At 31.0% G+C, this 10,816-nt stretch overlaps 3 protein-coding genes across 3 annotated transcripts in view; 2 read left to right on the top strand and 1 right to left on the bottom strand.

Annotated features, from left to right (window-relative positions):
* Positions 1–2,018, top strand: part of LOC107646206 (F-box protein SKIP17) — a 4,355-nt gene extending 2,337 nt beyond the window's left edge. The window contains exons 8-12 of the mRNA XM_016350409.2: positions 79–151; positions 230–292; positions 377–441; positions 687–761; positions 862–2,018. Of these exons, the coding sequence (XP_016205895.2) occupies positions 79–151; positions 230–292; positions 377–441; positions 687–761; positions 862–877 (292 nt within the window). The 3' untranslated portion in view covers positions 878–2,018. The remainder of the gene's footprint in view (positions 1–78; positions 152–229; positions 293–376; positions 442–686; positions 762–861) is intronic.
* On the top strand, positions 2,848–3,295 carry LOC107645186 (the record flags this gene model as incomplete). Its single annotated transcript, XM_016349153.2, is given in 2 exon segments — positions 2,848–2,989; positions 3,074–3,295. Coding segments are annotated over 2 exon segments (226 nt in total), but the record flags the coding sequence as incomplete, so codon positions are not given.
* On the bottom strand, positions 3,179–5,332 carry LOC107645184. Its single transcript, XM_016349152.2, has one exon. The coding sequence runs from the start codon at positions 4,817–4,819 to the stop codon at positions 3,899–3,901; it is 921 nt and encodes a 306-aa protein (XP_016204638.1). The 5' UTR covers positions 4,820–5,332; the 3' UTR covers positions 3,179–3,898.

Here is a 10,816-nt window from a genome sequence, read left to right as displayed (position 1 = left end):
GACTTCGATAATAGCACCTCAGATTCTGATTGTCTCCTTTGAATATTTATTTGAAAAGCTAAAAACTTTATTTCTCAGAAACCTTGGAAATAGCAAAGGTGGGAATTTTCTTGAGTTCTTAAATTTGAGGGATTGCATGCATCTCAAAGAGGTGAGTGTTGTAATTTCATTCCCTTCTTTTGCAAACCATTCTTCATTTCTTCCAGAAATGCTAATGTTTAATGTGCAGATGGAAGTTGCTAGATTGTTGACAGCAATCATTGCAGGCAATTTCAAATCACTTGTTCATCTCGTGAGTAGATAGAAATATTTTACACTACAGATAAGTTTCTTCTAAAATTTGAAATTTTAATTCAATATTCTTTCTCTTAAATAGGACATATCCAACAGGGAAGGCTTAGGATTAAGGACTGACCGGCAGCATATGTGCTACAGCTCTAGGTAATGCTTATAATTTGTCAATGTGTTCCTTAAACTTTCTTCAAGGGCAGCTGGTGCACAAGCATCCCACATTACGCAGGGTCCGGGAAGGGCCAAAGGGGTGTAATATAGGCTGGCTAACCTGGTCATTGCATCGGTGGCTGATTTTATGGTTTCGCCCGACCTTAAGGTCACATAACGTAAACTTTCTTTTAAAAAAAGCTGTGATTATATATTCAATCATAAAGTTCTGCTCTATTTTGCAGTATTATGCCGGTCAAGGAGGTTTTGGATACAAGGCCTTGGATGCGTTTGATGGTTGATTATCCATCAGACAGAAGGTTATACACTTTTCAAGTTTGAGTATTTACCTCAGGTTGAGAGACCTTTTGTTTTTACTTCCATAGTTGCCAAGTCTCATATTTCTTGATTGTTTCTCAGCAACAGAGACCCCTGATACTGGTGAATAGTGAGAGAAGTCCTCCATCACCATTGAGCAGCTAAAATAGTAATAATGCTAGCTATGGTATTTTTTAAAGAAAGTCCCGATGGCATCGACCTTCTGGCCCTGCAACGGATCACATTTTATCGCATTGATATAAGGACGACAATTTGGTGAACTAGGTACTCTCTTTTTGTATGTGCACACTCGCGCATGATGGACCATGTTGAAAGCAATCAATTGAATTTTTATATTAGTAAAAAATTTACAGTGATTGTTTAGCTTATGATCTTACTATTTTGAAAGCTTATGAAGGAATAGATATAATATATTTTGGCGAATGCAATAGCTTACATGACAAGTTGCATCTAGTCTGTTTTTCATATCCAATGTTGGATATCCGAGATAGCTGTTTTGCCGCCACAAGAACGGAGCCAATTTGATGAGCAAATACTATATGACCAACAAAAGTTATCATTTTTTTGTCAACACTTGGCCAACAAAGAGAATTTTAAATTCTAAACCCTAAACTGTAATTCCTAATAGTATAAAATAATAAAACTAAAGTGTTGGTCCAAACTCCAAACGGTTGGCTAATATTGATAAAAGGTGTTGGCCTCTAGCATTTCTCATTTGGAGTTTAGTTATGTTGTTGCTTGCACTGTTTGTGAGAGATGCTTTGTTTAACTCTCGCCTCTAATCATAGCATTCGTGTTTTGCATTCTGAATTTTGTGTACTAGGGGAGCAATAGAGGAAGATGAAAATGGTACTATGGATACCAGGTAACTGTGGACCGGTAACTTCGAACTTTCATTGACATTTTCTTGTTGAAGTTCATTACTGTTAGATTTTTCTTTTCCCTAATTGTTTTTCTGTTCTCTTCCTCAGCTCCCCTATAGAAGGTTGTTTTCATTAAGCATCAGTACGATGGATTTATTTTATTTTTTCGGAAGAGATGTATTCTACTTTTTGTGAACCCGAAAGGGATCTTTTATGTAGTTGGAGCCCTCCATATTTGTCTTGATACACAGTTCAAATTGATGTCATTTCTTCCTTGCTCCCTTTGAAAATTTTGAGTTGTATGCAGATTGGTTAAAAACACGCAATTTTCGGAATCACATGATAGTGAAATTTTCATTTTCGGTAGTTCGATACATCATGTTGGAGATCACCATTTTTAATCTAGAGTATTTATAGTCCATTATCATTTACTGAATCAGAAAAATAAATAAAAGAAAAGGAACAATATATTATGCAAATCAATGAAATCATTCACCGAATTAGTAGTTAAGAAAAGGGAAACATTATTCATAGCAACTCATTCGGGTCTAGTCTTGGTGATGCAATTTGGAACGTACTAGCTAAACTTACTATTTACTAATTACTATAGTTTATTGTGATACTGCTAACAGACAATTTAGGCATTAATATGAATTATGAAATCACAACCCCTTCTCTTAAAAAAGAGCGAAAAATGAAGTTGAACAAAGGAGAACGGTAGAAGTGTAAAACCAAAGGCAACTAACGTTGAAGCTTAAAGCTCTCTTATGAGCAGTAATGGGTAGTGGATACCCAAGAATAAATAAAATATATATACATAAGGAAAAAGGCTAAGAAACCGTAGCCGCAGAAAAATGTGAGGTTAAAACTTAAAATCATTAATCAGATATAATTATATAAACATATAAGAGGGAGCAGATAATAATTAATAAGTGTATTGAGCGGCAAAAATGATGGGAGTGAGACTAACACTGCCTCTGATGGCGGTTCCTGTGTCCGGATTCCCACGTAGCTCAATCGAAACACAAATGAATTGGAGAACGAAAGGGGTTACGGCGTTTGGTGTGAATCCCAGCGAGTCAAAAAAAGAAGCATTGTTCTTGGAAGAAAATGGTGCTGTGGATGACATGGATGGTTACCTGAATCAACTCTCCCTCGAATACGACTCCGTCCAATCGTATTTTTATACGTATGTCTTGTGTAGGTGTCAACCTTGGACAATAACCCTAACAGGAGTTTCAGTTATTGCTATTAGCTGGTTAATTTCGCATTCAGTGCTAGTTACTTCGCTCGTATCATCACTAATACTCGCATGGTGGTTCATCTTCCTCTATTCTTACCCCAAGGTCAGCTATCATCTCAAACCCTAAATACTCTTGTTTTTTCAAAATTAGGGATAGAGAGGTTAAATATGTTTGGTGTTGGGTCAGGCATATTCAGAAATGATTGCTGAGCGAAGAGAAAGAGTTACAAATGGTGTTGAAGACACATATGGTCGTACCAAGAAGCAGTGATTTTCTGTTTAAAATAAAACGTTCATTCAAATTAGGTGAATTGGCTTAGAGATTGTAACGTTAATTTCTGTATGAATATATGTAACCATGGGTTACCAACATATATGAGAATTTGCTAGCAAGAGAAATTATTTTTCATATATTTAAGTTTTCCAAATCAATATCTAAGGCTAATGACTAAAGAATTAAGACTCAAACCAAAACCAACCCCCTACCACCAAAAAATTTCAATAAATTAAATACATCCAAGTTTTGTACATAGAAACATAATTTAATAGCACCTTCTTTCTTCAGTGCACCGCATTATCAGAAGGAAAGTAATTGTACTACTGAGTCAAAGTCTATCCTACTGATTTTTATTTAAACATGTCAGAGTTAGGAATATGAGCAGATTCTGTTTCTACTTTCTTGCACTCACTTCTCAGTACTCAGTATTTGTCTTTGCTTTATTATTGATTATTCAAACCTCATGCAGCATGTTTAGGTGACTATTCAAAGTAGAATTGGAAAGCAAGCATTGAAACCTTTTTCTTTTCATGCCCAACCAAAATTTAGAAACAGAAGTTCTCTATGTAAATCAATATTCTGAACTTTAAAAAGCCGCAAATTATATATAAAGCACAAGAAAAAGGAGAGAAAACTGTATGATCACATGTTTGTTGAAAATTGTGGCTAGCAATATCAGTATAACCCTCAAGAATAGTAACATCCTTTCTTGCTTATTATCAAGTCCCCTATTGTCTACTCATTCTTCCAAGCATACAAAATGAGAGAGAATTGTAACTGTGACTCCCTTAACTGTTGAGACAAAACACTAGGATCTGAAACTGATGATTTCCCCTTCTCAGTACTTGAAATGCATGTTCTGAACATGAACACTGCATTCCCCAAAGCATTTCCAAAGAGCCAATTATGCAAATCCCAAAACACTTCCACTGCTAAACCATCCACCAAAATGGTGTGGTTCCCTCTGAACTTCCACTTGAGTTGCTTCACCTGCATCACTGTCTTGCTATCAATCCTAATCACAAGACAAGGCTCACTGTTTTTATTGTTAACACCTATTGTTGCGTCACACTCAATCCTAACATCATGAACTTGACCCTTGTCACAAAACTGAGCCTTGCAACTGTAGAATCTCTTGCCAAATATGTGTTCTCTCTTTGCAATGAAAATGGCTTCATTAACATAATGAACATAGTCACTGTTAACCTTCTTGCATGCTTCCTTTTTGAGATCACCTAGGAGCAACACCATTTCTTTGTCGAACAAAACAGCTACATAGAACCCTTCCAATGGTTCTGGCCCTGAACCAAATTTAGCAGAGCTCAAGTCCCAAATTATGTGTATTCTGCTAGATTCAACATCCAAATTCTTGGACCCTTTTCTCTTTGAGAAGAGCCATGGTTTTATATCAACCTTGCAGAGGCTTTGACGATTGTTCATCTCATCTATTCCAACAGTGAAGCCTTGACCCATGAGATTCTTGCTCCATGAGAGACTGATGATCAAGCAAGAAAATCCTCTTAGCTTGCACTGATAGACACAAGTAACCACATTCTGTGATGCTCTTGTTGTTGTGATTGAAGAGGAGGAGGATGATGATGCATCTGCTACCTGAACACCATTCTCTCCAAAACAAGAAGGAAAATCCTTCATCATCAAGGCACCACCACCGACAGCAGCAGCAGCAGCCGCCACAAAATTACCTGAACAAGTATATCTGCTGAAAAAAGGTGACTTTTTTGGATCATAATATAAACAGAAGGATCTGTCTAAAAGTAGCCATGGCTACAATATTTGAGAATCAGTTGAAAAAAGGTTCCTTTTCATCAGGGGTCTCTTGTTTCTTCAGAAAAGAATAGAAAAAGAGGAGAAAAGAAACGGAAAAAGTGACTGTGAGCGAGTGAAATTTGCTATATAACTATATCTATCAATTATGTGCTAACTGCTAAGGCTAACAGGAGTAATCACAAAAATGTTTGATTTGAAATTTGGAATGAACATAAAAGACAGGGAAAGGGTAAGTAAAGAGAAGTTGCTTTAAGCACATGGATGGGGAAAGAATGGACAAAGTGTTTGAGAAAAACAGGGCAGTGAGATTGTGAGAGTTGGTCTAATCTATAATATAAATATCAAATCACTTGGAGTTGGTATATGTATTTGCTTTGTTGCAGATATTGTCATTTCTTTAATAAAGAATTTTTCTTTTCTTTTCTCTTTTTTAATGAAAGAATTATGCAAAGTAATTTTCAAAAATAACCATGTTAAATGTACACTAAAATCAGTTACTAATATAAAATATATGTTGGAATATAAATATATATTAAAAATAAATTAAACAATCCATGTATTTATATATAAATATATTAATGATTTATTTTAATAATTAATTTTAATGTACAAATAGTATTTTTATTATGAAAATTATAAGTATGTCCTCCTACAGAGAGGCAGATAGTATTGGTTAAAATAAAATGTTGAAAAATAATTGCGGTAAAATGATGAGAAATGAATGTAATATATGATCATCCATCACATTCTTTTGCATATTAAAAACCATCAATTTTCCTTTACATGATCAATTCTAAGGGAAATTGGTTGTAATAATATTAAAACTAATTAAAAATTATAAGCGTCTACATTTCAAGTTAGACCGATATAATTTTTTCAAAGCAATTAATGAACATACTGTTAGCAAGTGAGAGAGGGAACTGGGAAGCTATTAATTAAGTGGGCTCCTTCTGAATTGAAACATTAATTGAGATCTAAGCATACGGTTCATAAAGGATGATTGTTGTCCAACCCCACAAAAATAATTGGCCGGGGCAATATAATTGTGTTTAAACTTTAAACCATCAAAATTGATTTGATTTTGTCCATAGTTATAACCAAGATTTTTAGATTGAGTTATTAGGAGGAGGTTAAACTAAAGTGCTAATTTTGCCCATGAAATTTAAACAAATCTTGGTTCCTTCTTCAAGAAACTAACCACCTTTTTCTTTAATCTTTTAAGATATCACAAATGTTACTGAGAGCTTAACTAATAAGATATTTTGTCATATGAGACCAATTTGAATCTCAGATTTGCTCGTTTATTATGGATAAAGACAAAGAATGTAGGGAATGAATCCATGACTGACAAATTAATAAGTCAATAGAAGAAAACAAAAAATTATAATTTTCTAATTATATGAATAATTCAATAATCAATTGTCCATCCTACAAAGAGAATTTAACAAGTCAAAAGAGTGTACCACGGGGTAGTTTTAATTTCATATGAATGTCATTTTAGTTTTAGGAAGGAATGTGGTCACACGAGAGAAATTGCCAGCTGACAAAGGAATAAGAATCATGCATTTGTAATTTTGTATTCCAATGACTTTTCCATTTGTAAAAGATAAAAATAATTTTAATATATTAATAGTATAAAATATTTTATACAATCATCTAATTAAATTTATGTATTCATATGATCTTGTAAGTAATATATTTGAAAATTAATATGATAATATAAGATTAATTATTTATGTAAAATCTTTTATGTTAGTAACTCATAAAAATTAAATTCAAACTAAAAATATTTATGTTGCTGTAATGGACTAATAACTTTTTTTGTACATACATATGATATGATGACGTTTTGTTGTTTTGTTCCCTAACCCTTGTTTGTAATGAAAATATAAGTGGTGTAAATACCTCAATTGCTCTTAACAACAATGTTTAATAATGATAGGTTTATGGTTTATTTTTCATGGATTATTGGATGGATTTGAGAACTAATTACGAAGATTGAGATTGAGGTGACTGATCAACCAAACCCTCTATATGATATGATGAAAGTTCTCAATCATCCAATGTATTCGTCAACAATTAAATTAAATAAAAGGCAACATTAACCTAAACAATTGAACATATCATGTGCATGTTTCCAATTTTCACGAGATATGTTCAGACATACATAACATATAACCCTTTTGAATTGAACCCATATTATCCTTCATTATTTTGTCGTTTTGTCGTTACATATCGAGTCTTTATACTAAGCCAAAGTGGAGGGAGATCATTGCCTCGAGGAGTAAAATTGAGACAAAGAAAAATAAAAATTACTCATAAAATTAAGTGAAAAATCATAACTCTGAATCAAATATCACATCTTAACAGAAAAATTTATCAGTGGAACTAAGTATCCTTTTTGTACTGGTAGACTTTCGAGTTTCGACTGTGTTATGAAAATCTCCTGAAATCGGCTAACTTAATGTTGATGGTAATTGGTAGCTACTTTCCACATTTGCAGTATGAGAAATATAGAGGAGTAGTTCGAGACTATAATGGATATTGGATTGTAAGATTCATTTCAGGTAACTAAGTTTTAAATGTAGAGACGGATTCTATTCAAACATCTCAAGTAGCAATTGGTTATTCTCAAGATCACATAAGCTATATGAAGTGGTCTATGAAATTCTGGCTTTAATGCAATGTCTATGGGTTGTTTTTTTTACGTACGATGGAAATTTATATGTAGTTGCCTTTATTTAAAGTTAATAGTTAAAAATTCTTAGATGACAATTTAGTTGAACATATTAAATTATTTAATAATTTTCAATTATTAAATCAATAATACTAGGAAATCAAGATGGTTTTAGTAAAAAATCAGCTAAATGTCTTTGGGTGAATTCAGAATTTTTATGTGGATGATGTTTATACTAGGTATTATGATGTTTTTTTTTCTTTGTAAATTGGATGGTTCTGAATCTATTTTTTGATTTATCATGTTTTAGGCATTTAGAGAGAGAAGGAAGGTGAAGAGACGGAGGCTAATAGAATCAGTTTTTGTGATTCACGTTGCAATGATACTAAACGTATCTCCTCCTAATTTAAATGTGGTGAAATATTTAATAATCAATATTTTAGATCATAAATAAATAAAATTAATTATTATATTTATAATTAATTAAGTTATTCCATTCTTAACTGATTTGGAATTGGTTCTATATATTTTTTCTTATTTGATTTACATAAAAATAACTGTACGTGAAATTTTACCTTAATATATATATATTTCGAATGACTAATATAACGAAAGATAAGTTAAAAAAATAATCGCTTTATCCAAATATTTTTCTGTGATCAATAATAATTTACCTAATAAAGTATCTTATTTATTACTAAGTGATTCTAATTATTTGTGTTAATTTTTTGTATTTTTGTTGTTAATAAAAAAAAAACCATCTAAAGTCTTGCTACGATACGCAGATAACATTATCATATTTATTTATTCTTTGCACTTAAGTTACTATCATTGCGCGTATTTACGTGTGTACTAGTCAGACACAGTTGGAGAAGTCAATGATCTAGAAAAGAATTTATCAACATAAAAAATATCCTGAAAAAGAAAAAATTAATACAATAAAACTTGAGACGAGATGTACTCATGTGCACGTAGTAATAATATATATTTTTTATAAGCATAATATAAATGTACATACAATTTATTATAAAAATCATTGGTTAAACAAAATGTGTGAGGTCACTCAAGATGGAGTTGATCTTAAAAATTTCTAAATATCAACATGTCTGATATCATAATAACTAAAATCTTAAAATTTAATCATAATAATTAAATTTGATATCATAATTTTAAACCACCAATTCTAAAAAAAGTTTATTAGATTAAATTTTTTTACTAAAATCTTTCGATTTTTTCTCTTATTTGTTTACCTTATATATATATATTGCTTAAAGTAGTAGTTTTGGTTATACCAATAAGACATTAATTGGGCTATTTGAAATCCGGCCCAAAATCTAGTTTGTTTTTAATACCAATCCTTTTTAATGCAATTGGGTAATAGGTGTTTTACCAAAAAACCAAAATTGGATTATTGGAGAATCTTAAGATTTAGATGTAATAAAATTGACTAAGGGTAATAAAGAGACATTTGGGCTGATTTTTTAATACCAGAAAAAATATAAACCTATTTGGGTGACTCCAAATAAACCCAAACACAAATTATAAAAACAATTAAAATTATTTAAATATAGGATTTGTAAGAGCACTTAGGGTTTATTTAAAAAATTTTAAAAGCTACTTTTTTTTTTAGCTTTTGACTTATAAAAGGTTATATTAATAGTGTTTGGTATAATTTTTTAGATAAACTTTTAACTTTTCAAAAAGTTATTTAAGAGTTTTTGAAAAAGTTAAAAAATGTGACTTCTCCTATTTTCAAAAGCTATTTTATCACTCCTATTTAATGCACAACTTTAAAACAAGGACTTCTATAATAACTTTTCAAACACAAAATAACTTATTTAAAAGTTGTTATTAATAAAAGCTCTTATATTTTAAACTCCTTTTTCAAAAGAACTTATTTAAAAAATTTAGCCAAACTAAATCTTATTTCACATCACCCATAAGTTAAGAAGATAACAAATAGCTGAAAAGCATGACCAAAAAAATAAAAACAAAATAACTAGAAGAAAAATAAAACAAAAAGTAACCAAGCCTCTTATTAATAATAATTTATTATTTCATGAATATGTGTATGTAATATATGTAAACCACTATTGCAATTTGAAAGAAGTTTTTTTTTTGTTGCCCACGGTATCCCCCAACCCGATAGGTTAAGAACTAATCCGTCACGGATCGGAGCTCTATTTAAGGGTCTGTCCTGGCCAATGGATTGCTGTATGCACAAGGTGGAATTCGAACCCCGACACTTGCTTAAGCGGATGAGTGAGCTGATCACTTGACCAACCCAAGTTGATTTGAAAGAAGTTAAGATGCTCTTGAATTTAGACAAAAGAGTCAAAATGTGTTTTAATGCTACTTAATATATATATATATATATATATGGTGATGTCAGTTATGAATTAGGATATGAATCAATCAACTGAGAATTTGTCAGTCACTAGCTATTACAATTGCTAGATGTGGTTTATGTGAATGTGTCCAAGAAAAGATAATCGTATTTTTAAGAACAAAATCATGGAAACATTGCTTTTAAGTTCATATGAAATAACGTTGTTTAACTGTCTAAGTACAAAAAAAAATTTGTATTTAAGGACGATAGACTGTTGGATTTGAATAAAGTTCAAGGGTTTAGTCTAAAGAAAAAAAATATTCAAATTTGCAAACTAACAAAAATATAATGTAATTGGGCTATTTAAAATCCGACCAAAAATCTAGTTTATTTTTTGTACCAATCCTTCCTAATGTAATTGGGTTACAAGAATTTTACCAAAATATAAAATTGGGTTATAGAAAAATTTTAGGACTTAGATGTAATAAAACTGGCTCAGGATAATAAAAAGGCATTTGGACAGTTCTTTTCAATACAAAAAAAATATATAGCCTATTTGGGTGACTCTTAATAAGCCCAAACACCAATTATAAAAACAATTAAAATGATTCAAATTTAGAGTTTGCAAGATCACTTAGCAAATTTCATTCCACATCACTCATAAGTTAACAAGATAACAAATAGTTGAAAAGCTTGACAAAAAAATAAAAACAAAATAGCTAGAAGGAAAATAAAACAAAAAGTGAGAAAGCTTATAATTAATAATAATTTATTATTTTATGAATATGTGTATGTAATATATGTTAATTCAAAATTTTTAAAAAAATATAAAAATATGACTTTTCTTTTTTTTAATGAG

The sequence above is a fragment of the Arachis ipaensis genome, chromosome B06 (genome assembly GCF_000816755.2).
Source record: "Arachis ipaensis cultivar K30076 chromosome B06, Araip1.1, whole genome shotgun sequence".
In the NCBI taxonomy this organism is placed as follows: Eukaryota; Viridiplantae; Streptophyta; class Magnoliopsida; order Fabales; family Fabaceae; genus Arachis; species Arachis ipaensis.
The sequence above is the reverse complement of the archived record's forward strand: the minus strand, read 5'-3'. Positions and strand labels throughout refer to the sequence as shown.